The sequence below is a fragment of the Salmo salar genome, chromosome 11, assembly GCF_965601325.2.
Source record: "Salmo salar chromosome 11, fSalSal1, whole genome shotgun sequence".
NCBI classification, from domain to species: domain Eukaryota; kingdom Metazoa; phylum Chordata; class Actinopteri; order Salmoniformes; family Salmonidae; genus Salmo; species Salmo salar.
Window position 1 is genome coordinate 4,933,232 of NC_138301.1, and position 23,033 is coordinate 4,956,264.

At 42.1% G+C, this 23,033-nt stretch overlaps 1 protein-coding gene across 2 annotated transcripts in view; it reads left to right on the forward strand.

The window, feature by feature from the left end:
* Positions 1–23,033, forward strand: part of fam184aa (family with sequence similarity 184 member Aa) — an 85,519-nt gene that overhangs the window by 51,277 nt on the left and 11,209 nt on the right. Inside the window, exons 11-15 of one of the 2 annotated variants that reach the window (XM_014126183.3) lie at positions 3,503–3,656; positions 13,556–13,683; positions 15,162–15,346; positions 17,325–17,471; positions 17,937–18,075. In XM_014126183.3, the coding sequence (XP_013981658.1) occupies positions 3,503–3,656; positions 13,556–13,683; positions 15,162–15,346; positions 17,325–17,471; positions 17,937–18,075 (753 nt within the window). The remainder of the gene's footprint in view (positions 1–3,502; positions 3,657–13,555; positions 13,684–15,161; positions 15,347–17,324; positions 17,472–17,936; positions 18,076–23,033) is intronic. The other variant, XM_014126184.3, reaches the window with a different exon arrangement.

Consider the following 23,033-nt stretch of genomic DNA (forward strand, 5'->3'; position numbering starts at 1 on the left):
TAAACAGCCATCACTAACATTGAGTGGCTGCTGCCAATATACAGACTCAAATCTCTTGCCACTTTAATAAATGTAATAAATGTATTTAATAAAGGTATCACTAGTCACTTTAAATAACGACACTTTAATAAGGTCTACAGATCCTACATTACTCATCTCATATGTATATATGCATCTCATATGTATTCTATACCACCTACTGCATCTTGCCTATGCCGCACGGCCATCGCTCATCCATATATTTATATGTACATATTCTTATTCATCCCTTTACATTTGTGTGGATAAGGTAGTCATTGTGAATTTGTTAGATTACTTGTTAGATATTACTGCACTGTCAGAACTAGAAGCACAAGCATTTTGCTACACTAACATTAACATCTGCTAACCATGTGTGTGACCAACAAAATTTGATTTGATATGAACTGTAACTCAATAAATCTTTGAAATTGTTGCATGTTGCGCTTATTTTTGTTCAGTATAATTTGAGACACTAAAATGTTGGGCAGTTGTTTACCTCATGGTAGTGGGCTGCTCTGTCCGTCAGCTCATCCATCTGTAATGTCAGCCTTTGTCACATCTTATTGTGATATTTGACATCAATTATATATCTTCAAGTACGTGACGATACTTAACATTGTGATGTGCAAGACTATAATTTGAGAGACTGTGCAGTTTTCTCAGTTAGGCTGTATCAATATGTTGAAAATTAAGTCTAAATTAATGAACTAAGGCTTATTTTTTGCCATGCTAAGATTATTTAATGAGAATATGACTAATATTGTAAACAAGCACATAAAATGGCACAGTCTGGAATGATCTAGTCATTAATGGCGCAAAAAGGATTATATTGGATATCACAATATTTGGAGAAGCATATCATAGAACAGGTCTCCTGTCAGAACAGAAATTACAAGATGATGTTATAATGCTGTTATTGCATCAAATGGTTGTTTTATGCAACAGAATAAGGGTTTGTTAGAACGCTCATCTGTGTGTGTTCTACTGAGGATGGGCCTCTGGAAGATTTACGATGTGTTTGGGTGATACTGCATTCCAGAGCATGAGTTAATGTTTCTGTTCTGTAAGGTACCAGGGAGAGATGACTCCAGGGCCAGACCCTGGTCTCCATAATGAGATACTGTCTGCTGTGAATTAGAAGTATCTTTCATACAACTCTTAACCTTGTGACCCGTTACATACATCTGTTGTTTGTCATGTAGACTGAAGGAGGATGGACTTTGCTATAAAATGCTGTGGCTCAAAACAGCTCGTTGAGTTCTCAGTGATCAACTCCAGGGGTGATTACCAACCAGCTCCATTACTGCAGTAATTAAATAATAAAGTTTGATTTGTTATGAAGAAATCTAACTCTCTCCTTTTGATTACAATAATTCCACCACACTCTCCAAATATCGCCCAACCCTAGTGTGTATGTGTGCCTATTAGGGGTGTGCCCATCTGGCCATATTCATAATCGTATCCGTAAATTGACAGTTATTAGTCGGATCAGATAATACTCATAATCGGAATAACAGAAGTGTTTTCAAATGCCTAAATAGAGGATGGCAATACATAATCATCTCCCTGCAGATGAAGCTGCAGATCAGAAGCAGCAGCGGACTTGTGTGTCTGTGTGTTTGTTCTGAAAATTTGCAGGCAGATGAGTTTGCTGTCACTCAGTCAGAACGCGCATACGCTTTTCATGTTTTTTCCTCCCCTCGCTCTGCTTGTTAGATATTATGCACATTCTAGAAAACATTCTTGCTGTGTGTGCGCGTATATGCATTTACATTTGTTTGAAAATACACTGCTCAAAAAAATAAAGGGAACACTAACAACACAATGTAACTCCAAGTCAATCACACTTCTGTGAAATCAAACTGTCCACTTAGGAAGCAACACTGATTGACAATAAATTTCACATGCTGTTGTGCAAATGGAATAGACAACAGGTGGAAATTATAGGCAATTAGCAAGACACCCCCAATAAAGGAGTGGTTCTGCAGGTGGGGACCACAGACCACTTCTCAGTTCCTATGCTTCCTGGCTGATGTTTTGGTCACTTTTGAATGCTGGTGGTGCTTTCACTCTAGTGGTAGCATGAGACGGAGTCTACAACCCACACAAGTGGCTCAGGTAGTGCAGCTCATCCAGGATGGCACATCAATGCGAGCTGTGGCAAGAAGGTTTGCTGTGTCTGTCAGCGTAGTGTCCAGAGCATGGAGGCGCTACCAGGAGACAGGCCAGTACATCAGGAGAAGTGGAGGAGGCCGTAGGAGGGCAACAACCCAGCAGCAGGACCGCTACCTCCGCCTTTGTGCAAGGAGGAGCAGGAGGAGCACTGCCAGAGCCCTGCAAAATGACCTCCAGCAGGCCACAAATGTGCATGTGTCTGCTCAAACGGTCAGAAACAGACTCCATGAGGGTGGTATGAGGGCCCGACGTCCACAGGTGGGGGTTGTGCTTACAGCCCAACACCGTGCAGGACGTTTGGCATTTGCCAGAGAACACCAAGATTGACAAATTCGCCACTGGCGCCCTGTGCTCTTCACAGATGAAAGCAGGTTCACACTGAGCACATGTGACAGACGTGACAGAGTCTGGAGACGCCGTGGAGAACGTTCTGCTGCCTGCAACATCCTCCAGCATGACCGGTTTGGCGGTGGGTCAGTCATGGTGTGGGGTGGCATTTCTTTGGGGGGCCGCACAGCCCTCCATGTGCTCGCCAGAGGTAGCCTGACTGCCATTAGGTACCGAGATGAGCTCCTCAGACCCCTTGTGAGACCATATGCTGGTGCGGTTGGCCCTGGGTTCCTCCTAATGCAAGACAATGCTAGACCTCATGTGGCTGGAGTGTGTCAGCAGTTCCTGCAAGAGGAAGGCATTGATGCTATGGACTGGCCAACCCGTTCCCCAGACCTGAATCCAATTGAGCACATCTGGGACATCATGTCTCGCTCCATCCACCAACGCCACGTTGCACCACAGACTGTCCAGGAGTTGGCGGATGCTTTAGTCCAGGTCTGGGAGGAGATCCCTCAGGAGACCATCCGCCACCTCATCAGGAGCATGCCCAGGCATTGTAGGGAGGTCATACAGCCACGTGGAGGCCACACACACTACTGAGCCTCATTTTGACTTGTTTTAAGGACATTACATCAAAGTTGGATCAGCCTGTAGTGTGGTTTTCCGCTTTAATTTTGAGTGTGACTCCAAATCCAGACCTCCATGGGTTGATAAATTGGATTTCCATTGATTATTTTTGTGTGATTTTGTTGTCAGCACAGTCAACTATGTAAAGAAAAAAGTAGTTAATAAGATTATTTCATTCATTCAGATGTGTTATTTTAGTGTTCCCTTTATTTTTTTGAGCAGTATATATTATGTAATTTTAGGTGATATACTGTATATGTTGCTACCATTTGTACAATGATTTGTTGAATGATTAAACACAGTGTGTGTGTGTGTGTGTGTGTGTGTGTGGTGGGGAGGGGTCTAGGCTTTGGAGGAGCGTTTGAAGCAGGAGCAGAGGGAGGAGGTGCTGGCGCTGAAGGATGCCCACAGACGCACACTGGACATCCTCAGACAGCAGTCAGAACAGGAGCTGCAGACTTTGCGCTTTGAATTGGAGGACGAAGGGAAGGCCATGCTGGGTAAGAGCCTCACACACTGGACAATTTTTTTCTTAATATTTTTTAAAGAAGTGGGGCAGTACCACTCTCCACATATTTTTTTTTTATTGGATAGGATGGAGGTAGAGGTAGAACCCATGCAGCAGTGGTATATGTGATCCAGAGGCAACAGCTTAAACCACAAGACAACCCTAAGCCACCGCGCTGGACTATTTGATCACAAAAGCCACCTTTGAAAGAACACACACACACACACCCCCCCCCCCCACACACACAGACACACTCTCCAAAGCTCTTTTTAATGAGCCAAGGCATAATATTCATAGCGATAATGAATGACGAGTGAGAGATACCTAATTGTAAATGTCTAACAGTTTATTATCAATGTAGGGGTGTACTACCTATCAATAATCAGGTGTCAGCAACAGGGGGCTCAATTTGGCTCACAAGTGATTTTATTTGCACAATTTATGTTGGACAAATAAAAACACTAGGAATACAGCTAGTACTGACTTTAATTTAGGACATTTCTTCTAAAATAATTCCTTTAATAAATAAAGTTATATATTATCCTGTCCGGACCAAATCTGAACCAATTATAGGTCTATGTTTGGTTCAGATTTGGTCCAGACTAGCCTTGATTTCAACGTCCACAGATGTCTGGACCAGCATCGATTTGGCCCAAACATAACAGTGGTTGCTCCACTAAAAGTTTTGTGATTATGCTGCGGTACTTAGAGGTAATTTGTGGTTTAGTACGGTACCCTGCGTCACCACTTCATTGCTCCAGACCAGTGCAAGGGGGAGTTAGAGCACTGATTATGTTTTTGGGTCCTACTGTGTCTCTGACAATGAATGGGTGACATAAACCTAAATAGAAACTGATAATTGTGCACGACTTCAGTATTACTTACTAAAACTGTTGTTACACTAAGGTTTTTATTATTTTATTTTGTTAGGATTATTTTGCTCTTACTGTAGTAGTGTAGCCCACTCCCGACCGGTCATGTTCTACAGCGCCTGAGTGGCGCAACGGTCTAAGACACTGCATAGCAGTGCAAACTGTGTTGCTACAGATGCTGGTTCAATACCCGTGCTGGAAAACAAAGGAAAGCCGCACACTCTAAGAGCTCAGATGCAAAAATGTAATAACCAACGTTTCGACAGCGTTTGCTGTCGAAATGTTGGTTATTACATTTTTGCATCTGAGCTCTTAGAGTGTGCGGCTTTCCTTTGTTTTCTAGTGTTCTGCTCCGCTGGCCAGCACCTCGCCTTTATAGGTGTGCGTTTCTTTTTTCTAGATTGTTCAATACCCGTGCTGGCCTCGACTGGGAGACCTATGAGATGACTGTAGGTTTTTGTTTCCCTCTGTCTAAAAACATATATAAATAATTCTAAATTACAAACTGGCTTTATTTAGAAATTAGTAACAAGGTCTCAGTCCGTGTTCAAGAATGGTCTTTTTCTCGCTCATTTTACGTTATTTGAAAATGAAATCATTATCAATATGTTGTTATTTTTTAAACAAAGCGATTTATTATTAATTTAGAATGATATAAAAGCCCCTTGGATATTCTCAGATATATTATTAACCCTGTTATTAGCAGGACAGTATATTGGTCATGGCGCACAATGGGATTGCCTTACAGTTCTCCAGCTGTATCCACTGAAAGTGTGTAAGGTGCAAGGCACGAGGGCATGGGGCACGGGATGGTCCGCAGAGCAGCGCACAGAAGACTGACCTAGCCCATGGGGAAGGGAGAGGGGGGGGTTGACCCCCACCCTGCCACACTGGGTAGCACAGAGCAACACTTTAAGGGGAAACGTTCCCGCTGTTCTTAGTGCCAGTCTGCACGTTCAGACTAAAACAATGTAACTAATAATGGCATCTTTATGCTTTTGTTAATAAAATTATGATAAAAAAATACTTTTTCAAAATGCCAATGTTTATTTAGTTATGGATCCATAATGAATTACTATGGGAATAAATATCACTGAATTACAGAAATATCCTCCAATCCTCTATATGTAATTATTGGCGGAGAGTCACGTCATATTTTTCGATATTCTGTAGGTCTACCGTAGGCGACATGAGTCTCAAAAGTGTTGAGTAATGTGCTGTTAAGTGGTGTAGGTCTTATTTATTTAGAGAGCATATTGAAGTGAAAAGAAATAGGATTTGAAGCAATAGCCTACAACTATTTTAGCACCGTTTCTCGCTGCTCTGAGACAAGCATGGGGACTGGTCTTGATAAAACAATGAGATTGTTATTTTGACTGAATCTCCATTTGGGTATTGGTTAGACTATAATTTTGGTGTAGAAATGTTATGCTCTTAGTGTAACCTTTATATAACTAGGCAAGTCAGTTAAGAACAAATTCTTATTTACAAGGACAGCCTTCTCCTTCCTCCCCGTCAGTGAATTGAACCCCGGTCTCCCGTGTGCCCGCACAACACAGAGATTATTTAGCTAAATAGCCAAGAACTGTAGCCTACTCCTGACCGTCACGTTGTACAGTGCCATATTTTCCATTCCATCCTAACGTAAACCCATCCTAACGAAAAGGGTTTTTCGATTTTCTTGGAATAGAAACACCATAATATTAATGAAATCAATTAAGCTAAATTTCTTAAAATCAGTCCCATGTACAGTCGTGGCTAAAAGTTTTGAGAATGACACAAATATTAATTTCCACAAAGTTTGCTGCTTCAGTGTCTTTAGAATTTTTTTGTCAGATGTTACTATGGATACTGAAGTATAATTACAAGCATTTCATAAGTGTCAATTATTTTATTGACAGTTACATGAAGTTGACGCAAAGAGTTTTTCAAGACCTCTGGAATCTGCCCTGGCATGCTGTCAATTAACTTCTGGGCCACATCCCGACTGATGGCAGCCCATTCTTGCATAATCAATGCTTGGAGTTTGTCAGAATTTGTGGGTTTTTGTTTGTCCACCCGCCTCTTGAGGATTGACCACAAGTTCTCAATGGGATTAAGGTCTGGGGAGTTTCCTGGCCATGGACCCAAAATATCAATGTTTTGTTCCCCGAGCCACTTAGTTATCACTTTTGCCTTATGGCAAGGTGCTCCATCATGCTGGAAAAGGCATTGTTCGTCACCAAACTGTTCCTGGATGGTTGGGGGAAGTTGCTCTCGGAGGATGTGTTGGTACCATTCTTTATTCATGACTGTGTTCTTCGGCAAAAGTGTGAGTGAGCCCACTCCCTTGGCTGAGAAGGAACCCCACACATGAATGGTCTCAGGATGCTTTACTGTTGGCATGACACAGGACTGATGCTAGCGCTCACCTTGTCTTCTCCGGACAAGCTTTTTTCCAGATGTCCCAAACAATCGGAAAGGGGATTCATCATAGAAAATGACTTTACCCCAGTCCTCAGCAGTCCAATCCCTGTACCTTTTGCAGAATATCAGTCTGTCCCTGATGTTTTTCCTGGAGAGAAGTGGCTTCTTTGCTGCCCTTCTTGACACCAGGCCATCCTCCAAAAGTCTTCGCCTCACTGTGCATGCAGATGCACTCACACCTGCCTGCTGCCATTCCTGAGCAAGCTCTGTACTGGTGGTGTCCCGATCCCGCAGCTGAATTAACTTTAGGAGACGGTCCTGGGGCTTGCTGGACTTTCTTGGGCGCCCTGAAGCCTTCTTCACAACAATTGAACAGCACTCCTTGAAGTTCCTGATGATCTGATAAATGGTTTATTTAGGTGCAATCTCACTGGCAGCAATATCCTTGCCTGTCAAGCCCTTTTTGTGAAAAGCAATGATGATGGCACGTGTTTCCTTGCCGGTAACCATGGTTGACAGAGGAAGAACAATGGTTCCAAGCACCACCCTCCTTTTGAAGCTTCCAGTCTGTTATTCAAACTCAATCAGCATGACAGAGTGATCTCCAGCCTTGTCCTCGTCAACACTCACACCTGTGTTAACGAGAGAATCTCTGACATGACTGCTAGTCAGCTGGTCCTTTTGTGGCAGGGCTGAAATGCATTGGAAATGTTTTTTGGGGGGATTCAGTTCATTTGCATGGCAAAGAGGGACTTTGCAATTAATTGATAACATAACTGATTCATAACATTCTGGAGTATATGCAAATTGCCGTCATACAACCTGAGGCAGCAGACTTTGTGAAAATCAATATTTGTGTCATTCTCAAGACTTTTGGCCACGACTGTACTGTGTTCTTACAAAAAAAGGTTTTCAATTCTCTCGTACAGCCACTATTGAAGGCTATCAATGCTTCTCAAAGTAGCCCTCTGGTGGTCAAACTAGCACTAACTAGCATTAATGGTACCAGTGGTTGGCACTTAAATAATGTGCCATAGAATTCTGCGGGATCATGCAAGCTGTGCTGCAGTGCGCTGCAATATTTAAAGATGGAACCACTGTAGATGTCTATGATTGTTTCCGATTTGGTCCGGTCCGGACAAAATCTGAACCAATCATAGACGTTTGACAAGTTTGGAAACATTGTTTGCACAACACAGCACAGTAAAGTAAAGTATACTGCTCAAAAAAATAAAGGGAACACTTAAACAACACATCCTTGATCTGAATGAAAGAAATAATCTTATTAAATACTTTTTTCTTTACATAGTTGAATGTGCTGACAACAAAATCACACAAAAATAATCCATGGAAATCCAATTTATCAACCCATGGAGGTCTGGATTTGGAGTCACACTCAAAATTAAAGTGGAAAACCACACTACAGGCTGATCCAACTTTGATGTAATGTCCTTAAAACAAGTCAAAATGAGGCTCAGTAGTGTGTGTGGCCTCCACGTGCCTGTATGATCTCCCTACAACGCCTGGGTATGCTCCTGATGAGGTGGCGGATGGTCTCCTGAGGGATCTCCTCCCAGACCTGGACTAAAGCATCCGCCAACTCCTGGACAGTCTGTGGTGCAACGTGGGGTTGGTAGATGGAGCGAGACATAATGTCCCAGATGTGCTCAATTGGATTCAGGTCTGGGGAACGGGCGGGCCAGTCCATAGCATCAATGCCTTCGTCTTGCAGGAACTGCTGACACACTCCAGCCACATGAGGTCTAGCATTGTCTTGCATTAGGAGGAACCCAGGGCCAACCGCACCAGCATATGGTCTCACAAGGGGTCTGAGGATCTCATCTCGGTACCTAATGGCAGTCAGGCTACTCTGGCGAGCACATGGAGGGCTGTGCTGCCCCCCAAAGAAATGCCACCCCACACCATGACTGACCCACCGCCAAACCGGTCATGCTGGAGGATGTTGCAGGCAGCAGAACGTTCTCCACGGCGTCTCCAGACTCTGTCACGTCTGTCACGTGCTCAGTGTGAACCTGCTTTCATCTGTGAAGAGCAAAGGGCGCGCCAGTGGCGAATTTGCCAATCTTGGTGTTCTCTGGCAAATGCCAAACGTCCTGCACGGTGTTGGGCTGTAAGCACAACCCCCACCTGTGGACGTCGGGCCCTCATACCACCCTCATGGAGTCTGTTTCTGACCGTTTGAGCAGACACATGCACATTTGTGGCCTGCTAGAGGTCATTTTGCAGGGCTCTGGCAGTGCTTCTCCTGCTCCTCCTTGCACAAAGGCGGAGGTAGCGGTCCTGCTGCTGGGTTGTTGCCCTCCTACGGCCTCCTCCACATCTCCTGATGTACTGGCCTGTCTCCTGGTAGCGCCTCCATGCTCTGGACACTACGCTGACAGACACAGCAAACCTTCTTGTCCATGGAGAATAAGAACACCTCCTCCCAGCTGCCCACTGCACTGAGGATAGGAAACTCTGTCACCACCGATAAATCCACTATAATTGAGAATTTCAATAAGCATTTTTCTACGGCTGGCCATGCTTTCCACCTGGCTACCCCTACCGTGGTCAACAGCACAGCACCCCCCACAGCTACTTGCCCAAGCCTTCCCAATTCCTCCTTCTCCCAAATCCAGTCAGCTGATGTTCTGAAAGAGCTGAAAAATCTGGACCCCTACAAATCAGCCGGGCTAGACAATCTAGACCCATCCTTTCAAAAATTATCTGCCGAAATTGTTGCAAGCCCTATTACTAGCCTGTTCAACCTCTCTTTCGTGTCGTCTGAGATTCCCAAAGATTGGAAAGCAGCTGCGGTTATCCCCCTCTTCAAAGGGGGGGACACTCTTGACCCAAACTGCTACAGACCTATATCTATCCTACCCTGCCTTTCTAAGGTCTTCGAAAGCCAAGTCAACAAACAGATTCTCGACCATTTCGAATCCCACCGCACCTTCTCCGCTATGCAATCTGGTTTCAGAGCTGGTCATGGGTGCACCTCAGCCACGCTCAAGTTCCTAAACGATATCGTAACCGCCATCGATAAGAAACAATACTGTGCTGCCGTATTCATTGACCTAGCCAAGGCTTTTGACTCAATAGCCCTGCCTCTGGCAGTCTCTATGGGGGTGCCACAGGGTTCAATTCTTTGGCCAACTCTTTTCTCTGGATACATCAATGATGTCGCTCTTGCTGCTGGTGAGTCTCTGATCCACCTCTACGCAGACGATACCATTCTGTATACTTCTGGCCCTTCTTTGGACACTGTGTTAACAACCCTCCAGACGAGCTTCAATGCCATACAGCTCTCTTTCCGTGGCCTCCAACTGCTCTTAAATACAAGTAAAACTAAATGCATGCTCTTCAACCGATCGCTGCCCGCACCTGCCCGCCCGTCCAGCATCACTACTCTGGACGGTTCTGACTTAGAATATGTGGACAACTACAAATACCTAGGTGTCTGGTTAGACTGTAAACTCTCCTTCCAGACTCACATCAAACATCTCCAATCCAAAGTTAAATCTAGAATCGGCTTCCTATTTCGCAAAAAAGCATCCTTCACTCATGCTGCCAAACATACCCTCGTAAAACTGACCATCCTACCGATCCTCGACTTCGGCGATGTCATTTTTAAAATTGCCTCCAATACCCTACTCAATAAACTGGATGCAGTCTATCACAGTGCCATCCGTTTTGTCACCAAAGCCCCATATACTACCTTCCACTGCGACCTGTATGCTCTCGTTGGCTGGCCCTCGCTTCATACTCGTCGACAAACCCACTGGCTCTAGGTCATCTACAAGACTCTGCTAGGTAAAGTCCCCCCTTATCTCAGCTCACTGGTCACCATAGCAGCACCCACCTGTAGCATGCGCTCCAGCAGGTATATCTCTCTGGTCACCCCCAAAGCCAATTCCTCCTTTGTCCGTCTCTCTTTCCAGTTCTCTGCTGCCAATGACTGGAACGAACTACAAAAATCTCTGAAGCTGGAAACACTTATCTCCTTCACTCGCTTTAAGCACCAGCTGTCAGAGCAGCTCACAGATCACTGCACCTGTACTTAGCCCATCTATAATTTAGCTTAAACAACTACCTCTTCCCCTACTGTATTTATTTATTTTGCTCCTTTGCACCCCATTATTTCTATTTCTACCATTCCAGTGTTTTACTTGCTATATTGTATTTACTTTGCCACCATGGCCTTTTTTGCCTTTACCTCCCTTATCCTCTTACATCTAGGCATTCCGCTAGCGGAACCCCATTCCGACAGCGGAACCCCGTTCCGCCCGTGGAACCCCTAGCCAACAGCCAATGGGATCGCATGGCGCGAAATACAAAAACAACTAAAATACCACAATTCAATTTTCTCAAACATTCGACTATTTTACACCATTTGAAAGATAAACCTCTCCTGAATCCAACCACGTTGTCCGATTTCAAAAAGGCTTTACAGCGAAAGCAAAACATTAGATTATGTTAGGAGAGTACGTAGACCAAAATAACCACACAGCCATTTTCCAAGCAAGCATATATGTCAATAAAACCCAAAACACAGCTAAATGAAGCACTAACCTATGATGATCTTCATCAGATGACACTCCTAGGACATTATGTTATACAATACATGTATGTTTTGTTCAATCAAGTTCATATTTATATAAAAAAACAGCTTTTTACATTGGCGCGTGATGTTCAGAAAATGTATTCCCACCAAAAACCTCCGGTGAATTTGCAAAAATACTCATCATAAACGTTGACAAAATACATAACAATTATTTTATGAATTATAGATACAGAACTCCATTATGCAATCGCTGTTTCAGATTTTAAAATAGCTTTTCGGCGAAAGCACATTTTTCAATATTCTGAGTACATAGCTCGCCATCACGGCTAGCTATTTTGACACCCTCCAAGTCCGGGGAAACCTTAACTCAGAATTAGTATTAGAAATATTGTATTACCTTTGCTGATCTTCGTCAGAATGCACTCCCAGGACTGCTACTTCCAGAATAAATTTTGTTTTTGTTCCCAACAATCCATAGTTATGTGCAAATACCTCCATTTTGTTCGTGCGTTCAGGTCACTATCCAAAGGGTAACGCGCAAGCGCAATTCGAGACACAAAAAGTAAAAATGTTCCATTACCGTACTTAGAAGCATGTCAAACGCTGTTAAAAATCAATTTTTATGGTATTTTTAACGTAAAATTGCGATAATATTCCAACCGGACAATAGTGTATTCATTCAAGGAGAAAAATAAAAAACAGCGTGCTCGCGGGAACGCGCATATCCAATCTCTTTGTCCTCAGGCAGACCACTCAGTAACTGAGCTCCTATACTCTGCCCAGAGACAGGAGAAGGCTCAATCCACTTTCTGAAGGCTTTAGACAGCCAATGGAAGCCTTAGAAAGTGCAACATAACAGCACAGATACTGTAGTTTCGAAAGGGACTAGAAAGAACTACATTTCTCAGATCCTACACTTCCTGGTTGACTTTTTCTCAGGTTTTTGCCTGCCATATGAGTTATGTTATACTCACAGACACCATTCAAACAGTTTTAGAAACTTCAGAGTGTTTTCTTTCCAAATCTACTAATAATGTGCATATTCTCGTTTCTTGGCAAGAGTAGTAACCAGTTTAAATCGGGTACGTTTTTTCATCCGGCTGTGAAAATACTGCCCCCTATCCATATCGGGTTATCTCACCTCATTTGCTCACATTGTATATAGACTTATTTTTCTACTGTATTATTGACTGTATGTTTGTTTTACTCCATGTGTAACTCTGTGTTGTTGTATGTGTCGAACTGCTTTGCTTTATCTTGGCCAGGTCGCAATTGTAAATGAGAACTTGTTCTCAACTTGCCTACCTGGTTAAATAAAGGTGAAATAAAAAATAAATAAATAAAAATGTCTTGATGTTGCTTCAATATATCCACATAATTTTCCGTCATGATGCCATCTATTTTGTGAAGTGCACCAGTCCCTCCTGCAGCAAAGCAAAATGGCTTAAGGACAACAACGTCAAGGTATTGGAGTGGCCATCACAAAGCCCTGACCTCAATCCTATAGAAAATTTGTGTGCAGAACTGAAAAAGCGTGTGAGAGTAAGGAGGCCTACAAACCTGACTCAGTTACACCTTCTCTGTCAGGTGGAAAGTGCCAAAATTCACCAAACTTATTGTGGGAAGCTTGTGGAAGGCTACCCGAAATGTTTGACCAAGTTAAACAATTTAAAGGCAATGCTTCCAAATACTAATTGAGTGCATGTAAACTTCTGTCCCACTGGGAATGTGCTGAAATAAATCATTCTCTCTACTATTATTCTGACATTTCACATTTTTAAAATAAAATGGTGATCCTAACTGACCTAAGACATGGAATTTTTACTCTGATTAAATGTCAGGAATTGTGAAAAACTGAGTTTAAAGGTATTTGGCTAAGGTGTATGTAGACTTCCGACTTCAACTGTATGTACGGTTGAAATTTAGCCATCGAAACGATGACCAAAAAAGACGTTGTTTCAAAGTAAAATGTGTATTTTCAACGCAATGCTCTACCAATTGAGCCTCACGGGACTTTCATGTTCCCCTCCTCCTCTTCCTCACCTGTAGCCTCCCTGCGCTCTGAGCTGAACCACCTCCATGCAACAGCCATAGAGCATCTGCGCCAGATCCACCTGAAGGATAACACTGCTGCCAAACTGGAGCTACAGGGTGCTCTGGAGCAGAGTCAGCAACAGGTCAGTACAGAGTTGACACTTTTTGCTGCTTGAGGTAGAAGTTGCCCCTAACCACACTCTTAATCATAACCATGACAATTTGGGGTGGTGAAATTATATCTGGGGGTGTATGTATTACACGTCTCATAGTAGGAGTTCTGATCTGGGATAAGTTTAGCCTGATCCTAGATTAGTACACTTACTCTGAGATGTTTGATACACATAGCCCCTGACTTTCTATCAGTGGCTAGAAAGGACCAGAGGAGGACTTTTAGGGTGTGTTTGTGCAATTTTTTTTATAATCTTTTAAAAATAAATTGTTATTTGGGACTCATCCCTTGGGAGTTGAAGCTCACTGTTTGCCAAGCATCTGTGATGTAGCCAAAACAATATTATAATTATATTTGAAATACAACAGCTTGCGATCACATCGTGTGCATCTCATATACAGACTGAGACTGCATTTTGAAAAATAAATGCTGCTTTCAGTGTTGCTTTTTGCATTGGCAAACTGAGGTATGCAGTAACACAAACATAATAGGGCAGGATGATACTAAGTCCTACAGATAAGCAAACTGCCCAGAGGTCCAAGATTACCCATTTTCTCATAGTCTGTGCTTTAATCGTTAGGGTGAATCATAATACATAAGTGAAGAACAACAAAGAATCTGAAACGTTCCATGTGTGTACACATTTCTGTATATGTTTCTGAGCACTTTGGTTGCATAATTTTCCAATGTTGGACCACACTCTCTCTTTCCCTGCCTCTCTCTCTTTCCTTCCCTTGCTCTCTTTTTATTTCTCAGAAATACAAGGACAACTCATTTCAGTTAATTGTAGTGCTATATCTTTTAACATGACCCACTTAAAAATGTAGACTGCGCCTTAGGGCTGACATCTACCCATGCCTCTTCCAAGCAGCTTCTACAACATCTCTTCCAAATTAAACTAATTAGATATAGGGTCCCAAATCAAATATTTCTATATTGGGGGACACAGTCTTTAAACCACTTTAGAAATGTTGAAGTATTGTTGTAACCATATTGTTTTGTATAATACCTGGGTGTCACAAACTCACATCAATGAAGAGAAAGAGGGGAAACAAGTTTGTTTCTTGGTGCAACCCTAAATTTACACACACTCATAGTGGATAGTGGATGTGATGATGCAGATTATTGTATAGCTGCTGGTAAAAGGTATACTGACAATTACTATTGAATTGGCTGTAGCAAAGTTGTGGAACTATTTATGGATGGAATCAAACCAGCCCCCCTATTTTTTTTTTTAGAGCAGACGTACCTAAGCTCTGTACCAATAGGATTAATTCGCTTTGATAGCTATCCCTAGAGTTGGGATCCTAAAAAAGTACCTGAAAGTGTGGCATTTTTTTCATTCTTGAATTGGAATTTCAATTCTAGTCCTGAATTGACTGAATTAGATTGGAATTGTCACCCCAACAATTATGATTGTCTGCATTATCTTGTCTGACTTAAAACCAGGAGGAGGACCTGTTGGGTAGTATATCAGACCTGCAGCAGGAGGTGTCCTGCAGAACCAATCGTATCACAGACCTGGACCACGAGATCCACTCCCTCAATGAGACCATCAGCACCCTCACCAGAGAGCTGGAGCTCAAGGGAAAAGAGGTTCTCCGAGTCCGCAGCGAGGCCAACCAGCAGATCAGGTACTGAGACCCATTAACTGGCATCTATTTATAGTGACTCCTGAGGGAGTGAGGGAGTACCCAGGTCTTCCAAACCTCTCAGTATATGTGGACCCTCATGGTCTTAGAAATGCTAGATTGACATGAAAAATAGTATTATATTTTTCAAGAGCCCACATTATCATGTGAGGTGTGATTTACTGTTTTTTCCCCAATCACTTTGGTGCTTAAGTGGTATATTTTTAAAACTCTAAGCACAAAAATCTAAACAGATAATCAAAATGGCTCATGATTCAAAATTCTAAGCACATTTTCAATTGAGTGAGTACAACAAACAAATTCACAAAGTCACTTGTTCACTGCACCAAATCACTCTTTCAATTTGGATCTGCTTTTTTCAAAATGCAATATTCACTTTACTTTTGATATGATTTTCTTGTCATTTGTCAACAATACTGTTAACTATGACTTTATCAAACTGCTCAAAACTGATAACTACTGAACCAAAATTATGTAGTGCCTAGTTAACGTACACACAGTGTACAAAACATTAGGAACACCTTCCTAATATTGAGTTGCACCCCTTTTGCACTCAGAACAGTCTCAATTTGTCAGACATGGACTCTACAGGATTTCGAAAGCATTCCACAGGGATGCTGGCCCATGGTGACTCCAATGCTTCCCACAGTTGTCAAGTTGGCTAGATGTCCTTTGGGTGGTGGACCATTGTTGATACACATGGGAAACTGTTGAGCGTGAATAACCCAGCAGCGTTGCAGTTCTTCAGACACTCAAACCGGTGCACCTGGCACCTACTACCATACCCCGTTCAAAGGCACTTCAATGTTTTGTCTTGCCCATTCACCCTCTGAATGGCACACATACACAATCCATGTCTCAATTGTCTCAAGGTTTTAAAGTCCTCCTTTAACCTGTCTCCTCCCCTTCATCTACACTGATTGAAGTGGATTTAACAGATGACATCAATAAGGGATCATGGCTTTGGTACTATTTTCAATATGTGGTACATTTTCCTAACTCGTAGTACAAAACTCTAAACTGATCACACTTGTAACACAGCCAGTCTTTCATTGAAAGCCTGTCATTGTGCGTTAATTTGAATAGTAAACATCTCTCACCACACAACCATTGATTCAAAATATGTTTATTGTGAAATGTAATGAGAACATTGGTTTAATCACCACAACACAATGATATCTTTTCAATTTAGTCGTTTTAACTACCAGTTAATCCAATAGCAAACAATGCAAGATATGTGTTTCAAATAACCCTTAGATGTGCTGAAAGTACACAGTTTTCACGTTAGGCGATACGGTTACATTGTTTTTAAACATTCTAAAAACCTGTTTTTGCTTTGTCATTATGGGGTATTGTGTGTAGATTGATGAGGGAAAAAAACAATTTAATCATTTTTAGGCTGTAAGGTAACAAAATGTGGAAAAAGGAAAGGGGATTGAATACTTTCCAAATGCACTGTATGTACCCGGAGATAACTGAAGATCTCTATCTCTGGCATAATGCTATGCTCTGTGGCTAGAATGATTGACGTGATTGTGGCAATCCTACAGTATTAGGACACCCTCCTCTCAAGATATAAATAAAGTCCAATTTCCCAGGACATGGCAGGTGTATCTTTTGGAGGTGACTAACATACACATCCCTCTTTTATTCCACTTGAATTCTACAACATCCACAACCAGTTAAGCAGAGACTGTATTGCAGTTTGGATTTGGGGAAAGGTTGTGTTTGGATAAATTCCATGATTAGATATGGGAAGAGAGGTAAAAATCTCACAGGAGTGAGTGCCTGTTATATAAATGCATTATTGTTATTTTTAGCTTGCTTTAATTATTTACTCATCATTATTGACTGGAGAATGTACAGAGACTCATTTTAACATAGTTTGGCTGCCAAGCTTTGTTTACATTCAGCCACTGGGGATATGTGACTGACCTCTGTCTCTCTCTCTGTGCCTCAGGGCTCATGAACAGGACCTGACAAAGAGACATGAGAGAGAGCTGGGGGAGCTGAATGCTGTTCACCATAGAGAGACTCAGATCATGCTCTCAGACTTCAACAAAGCCCAGGAGCTACTGAAGGACAAGATCTCTGCCCTCCAGATACTGTAAGGGCACTGTGTGTGTGTGTGTGTGTGTGTGTGTGTGTGTGTGTGTGAGCAATCAAAAGCCAGGGATCTCACCTCAAATTAAATTTTTATCCGATGACGCGTGCTAGAATGTTATGCCACTCTTGAAATGTTGATACACAGATCCTCCCCCATTGTTCTGCTTACATACTTAATGCCATCTATAGTGACCTAATTTAGATGTTTCTACACCTACACACCTGCGTGCTTCTACACCTGCATTGCTTGCTGTTTGGGGTTTTAGGCTGGGTTTCTGTACAGCACTTTGAGATATCAGCTGATGTATGAAGGGCTATATAAACACATTTGATTTGATTTAGATAACTTCAATGTGTGCGCCATCTAGATGCCATACAAGGTACTGTGTGGCGTCTACCAGGCAATTTGATACTTTTATGGTTATCTAATGCAGATTTTATGTTTTGATGTGTCACCCTGGTCTAGATTGGAGGGGACAGAAGATAAGTTTCGGAACAGAGAGAGTCGTCATGAGGACCTACAGGTCATTGCTGAGCTCAAGGACATGGTGACAGAGCGAGAGGCCCTTGTCAAGAAACTGGTGGTGGGTGGTCAACTCAAGGGCGTAGGTTTCACTTGAACATTGGGTCAAAATAAACAGCAAATTCACTTCATGGTGACTTTAAATGCATTTGACTAGGGGAGACATTGACATTGCTACCATCCAGTTAATCCTATTATAGTTGCATGCAATTACACAATTCCATTTTTCAGATCTGCCCCTGACACAGTAGAATTCAGTAGAAAAGTAATTCTCAGGGAATGGGTGGTGGTTGGTCAACTAACAAGAAACCTTCACGGAACATAAAGTAATTTCCATTTGGTTGGGCGCGGTTGTGGAAGTATGTTCCCTGGACATTATTTTTACATTATTGAGTTATTCCACAAGTAACTTTTGGGTCCTTTAATTTTGTCAAAAATAAAAATTTCACCTAATTTTAACATTCTGTCACAAAGAGCACATGTTCAACTTCATAACAAACATATTTTCCCATCTCAAGAGGTAAAATAAAAAATACATTTTAAAAAAGTGACTTCAACTGACAGGGTTGACGATTTTTATGTTAGATTTCATCTCCCCTTGTGACAAAGGAAATATAAAGTTGTTGTGTGCCCTTTGTTATTGAAATTATTAAAACATTTCTAGCTTATCTATCTATGGGCAACAGCGTTGACGTGTAATGCTAGATGGGCCCAGTTACAGTTATGGAACTGACTCGGTATCCCCTTAATGGTGAAACTGCCACGTCCATTTGCGATATTACAACAACAAACACGTTTTTTTCCCCTCGGACATCATTGAATCACCCGTGATAGAAGAAAAGATATGTACTGCAATTTATTTTGCCATGCTGCGTGACGCTCCTCAGCTCGGCAACAAAAACAACTATGGCGGCCAATGGCACTGATTCCCCTTACTGCGGATTACATCTTGAGTGACAAATGTAAATTAATTAAGAATCAGATTAATGTGATCGGACCAAGTCATTTGGTGTCACTCTAAAGCGGAAAAGTGGAATAAACGAGTCCAGAGTAGGTTTTCTTGATTCAACACAGTTCTCTATTGAGGGATTTCTGACAATACAAACACTCCAACACAATCAATGAGAATCTCCCAAGGAACAACATACATCTTCTTCTTTAGATGACACAGGAACACAAGACGGTTATCTTTAAACTATAACAACAATCACATATTCGTCACCGTCTTAATGGATCTTCTTGGATAGCACCTCTCTCTCCGTAGCCATTCTCCAGAGATAGTTTATCTTCCCCCCTTCTTGCTGGTTCCCTCCTCTCTCGTAGGGGAAAGAGAATATCTCATTAGTACCGTCAGCTGTGCTTAATTGACTCTGGTTACCTTGTCTCACATGCCTTGTTGGGCTACTATCCGTGAGCCCAGCCTGCCCTCTGGTGGTCCTTCCACATACCTCCCCCCTCAGGACTGGACCGGAGGGTCGGGCGCCAGACGCACCGTCTTGGTCGCGTCGGGACAGCGCGTCTGCATTCCCGTTCCTCGATCCGGCCCTGTGGATGACATGGAAAGAGAACGGTTGTAAAGCAAGAAACCATCTGGCTATTCGGTTGTTATTGTTTCTCTTACCAGCCATCCACGTGAGGGGCGCATGGTCCGTAACAAATGCAGTCAGGCCACAATTTTAATTTATAGCACAGCATGTTGTACAGTTGACAATTCGGATTTTAAAGGCATTTTCCCTGACATTCATGGAGATCGCATTCACGGTAAATGCAATGGAAATTACCTTTAAATGTCAAGGGCGCTATAATGCGTATCAGATTGAGTCCCGGCCTAAATAGCAGTTAACAATTAACATGTTGGATTCATGTCTCTAACTCTTGAAGGTTAAAGAATAGGACCACGTGAGTGGCATAGATGGAACTATCCAATCAGTAGATACAGTACATCTCCTTCAAATGTTGATATTTGGTTTGTTGACAACCAAACACAATTCAGTATAACTTTTGCAATACAGTGAATAGTCTACTAACTTGACGACAGGTCAACAAATAATGTGTTGGATTCACATCTCTAACTCAACCAAAAATCGAAGTTAAAGAATAGGATTAAGCCAGTGGCACAGATCGAACTATCCAAGCAGTAGATTCATCACTTACAGGTCGTACAGGTCATTTGGTTGTGCTATTAGATGAAGAACAGTGTTAACACATTCAGTTGTTGTATAAGTAAATCAAATATCTGACATTGTTTTCCCATTTGAACTTTGTGCTTTTAAATGGTTGAAAGCGCAGTGATAACACATTTAGGTGACAACTAAACCATTCATTTTAGTCATTTAGCAGACACTCTTATCCAAAGAGACTTACAGGAGCAGACATTGTTTTTCCATTGGAATTTGGTTGTGCTTTTAGATGGTTTGAAAGCATTGTGAAAACATATTGGGAATTCAACAAACTTTTCCCTGTTTACTTGAGTGGGTGAATATTTCATTGATCAAGGTCTCAACCAAATATGACCTAATTGTCCACAATGAAATATGTCCTGATAGGCTCTAAGTTGTATATACTGTTTCATAAACATGGTGGTTCGAGCCCTGAATGCTGATTTGATTGGCTGGCAGCCGTGGTATATCAGACTGTATACCACGGGTATGACAAAACATCGATTTTTACTGCTCTAATTACGTTGATAACCAGTTTATAATTGCAATAAGGCACCTCGGGGGTGTGTGGTATACGGCCAATATAACACGGTTAAGGCCTGTATCCAGGCACTCCGCGTTGCGTCGTGGTTAAGAACAGCCCTTAGCCGTGGTATATTGGCCATATACCACACCCCCTCATGCCTTATAGCTTAAATAGTCAACTATAGCAATAACTAGGTCCCTGGTTAGATCACATGGTCTGGAAAAACAAATGTCCGTAGTCATGAATGGTCCTGAAATCGTATATGACAGAATCTTTATAAATCTTTACTTGGCAGTTCTCACCCTCGTTCACTCCCCCACATGGATTTAAAAGCATGGTGTAAGAAATAAATACAGTTGAAGTCAGATGTTTACATACATTTAGGTTGGAGTCATTAAAACTCGTTTTTCAACCACTCCACAAATTTCGTGTTAACAAACTATAGTTTTGGCAAGTCGATTAGGACATCTACTTTGTGCATGACACAAATAATTTATCCAAGAAGTGTTTACAGACAGATTATTTCACTTATAATTCACTGTATCACAATTCAAGTGGGTCAGAAGTTTACATACACTAAGTTGACTGTGCCTTTAAACAGCTTGGAAAATTCCAGAAAATGATGTCATGGCTAAAGAAGCTTCTGATAGGCTAATTGACATCATTTGAGTCAATTGGAGGTGTACCTGTGGATGTATTTCAAGGCCTACCTTCAAACTCAGTGCTTCTTTGCTTGACATCATGGGAAAATCTAAAGAAATCAGTCAAGACCTCAGAAAAAAAATTATAGACCTCCAGAAGTCTGTTTCATCCCTGGGAGCAATTTCCAAACGCCTGAAAGTACCACGTTCATCTGTACAAACAATAGTAAGCAAGTATAAACACCATGGACCACGCAGCTGTCATACCACTCAGGAAGGAGACGCATTCTGTCTCCTAAAGATGGACATACTTTGGTGCGAAATGTGCAAATCAATCCCAGAACAACAGCAAAGGACCTTGTGAAGATGCTGGAAGAAACAGGTACAAAAGTATCTATATCCACAGTAAAACGAGTCCTATATCGACATAACCTGAAAGGCTGCTCAGCAAGGAAGAAGCCACTGCTCCAAAACCGCCATGAAAAAGCCAGACTACGGTTTGCAACTGCACATGGGTCAAAGGTCGTACTTTTTGGAGAAATGTCCTCTGGTCTGATATAACAAAAATAGAACTGTTTGGCAGTAATGACCATTGTTATGTTTGGAGGAAAAAGGGGGAGTCTTGCAAGCCGAAGAAAACCATCCCAACCGTGAAGCACGGGGGTGGCAGCAACATGTTTTGGGGGTGCTTTGCTGCAGGAGGGACTGGTGCACTTCACAAAATAGATGGCATCATGAGGTGGGAAAATTGTGTGGTTGTATTGAAGCAACATCTCCAGACATCAGTCAGGAAGTTGAAGCTTGGTCGCAAATGGGTCTTCCAAATGGACAATGACCCCAAGCATACTTCCAAAGATGTGGCAAAATGGCTTAAGGACAACTAAGTCAAGGTATTGGAGTGGTCATCACAAAGCCCTGACCTCAATCCTATTGAAAATCTGTGGGAAGAAATGAAAAAGCATGTGTGAGCAAGGAGGCCTACAAACCTGACTCAGTTACACCAGCTCTGTCAGGAGGAATGGGCCAAAATTCACCCAACTTATTGTGGGAAGCTTGTGGAAGGCTACCTGAAATGTTTGACCAAAGTTAAACAATTTAAAGGCAATGCTACCAAATACTAATTGAGTGTATGTAAACTTCTGTCCCACTGGGAATGTGATGAAAGAAATAAAAGCTGAAATAAATAATTCACTCTACTATTATTCTGACATTTCACATTCTTAAAATAAAGTGGTGATGCTAACTGACCTAAGACAGGGAATTTTTACTAGGATTTAATGTCAGGAATTGTGAAAAACCGAGTTTAAATGTATTTGGCTAAGGTGTATGTGAACTTCTGACTTCAAATGTATCTAGCCCATGTACACACTTATCCAATGCTATTGAGTCCATGAGGGAGAGTGAATGGGTGCACACTTCATTGAGAAAGGGAGAGAATTGGACTGCAGCGCTAGTTTCTGAACCTACCAGAAACATTTTGAGAACCAACTACGGATAGCGCAAAAGCCAAAGAGGCACCAACATGAATCCCCCCAGCTAGCTCCATCACTCACTAAACAAATGCCCTCTCACTGACACTCATAATGAGACCTTCAAACCATGATCAAGCACTGACATTCTTTGATTGTATGCCATGATTCATTGATTTTTATTAACCCTTGTGATTTATTTCAATGTATGTAATATCTGAATTTCATGCTTCAAGTACACATCA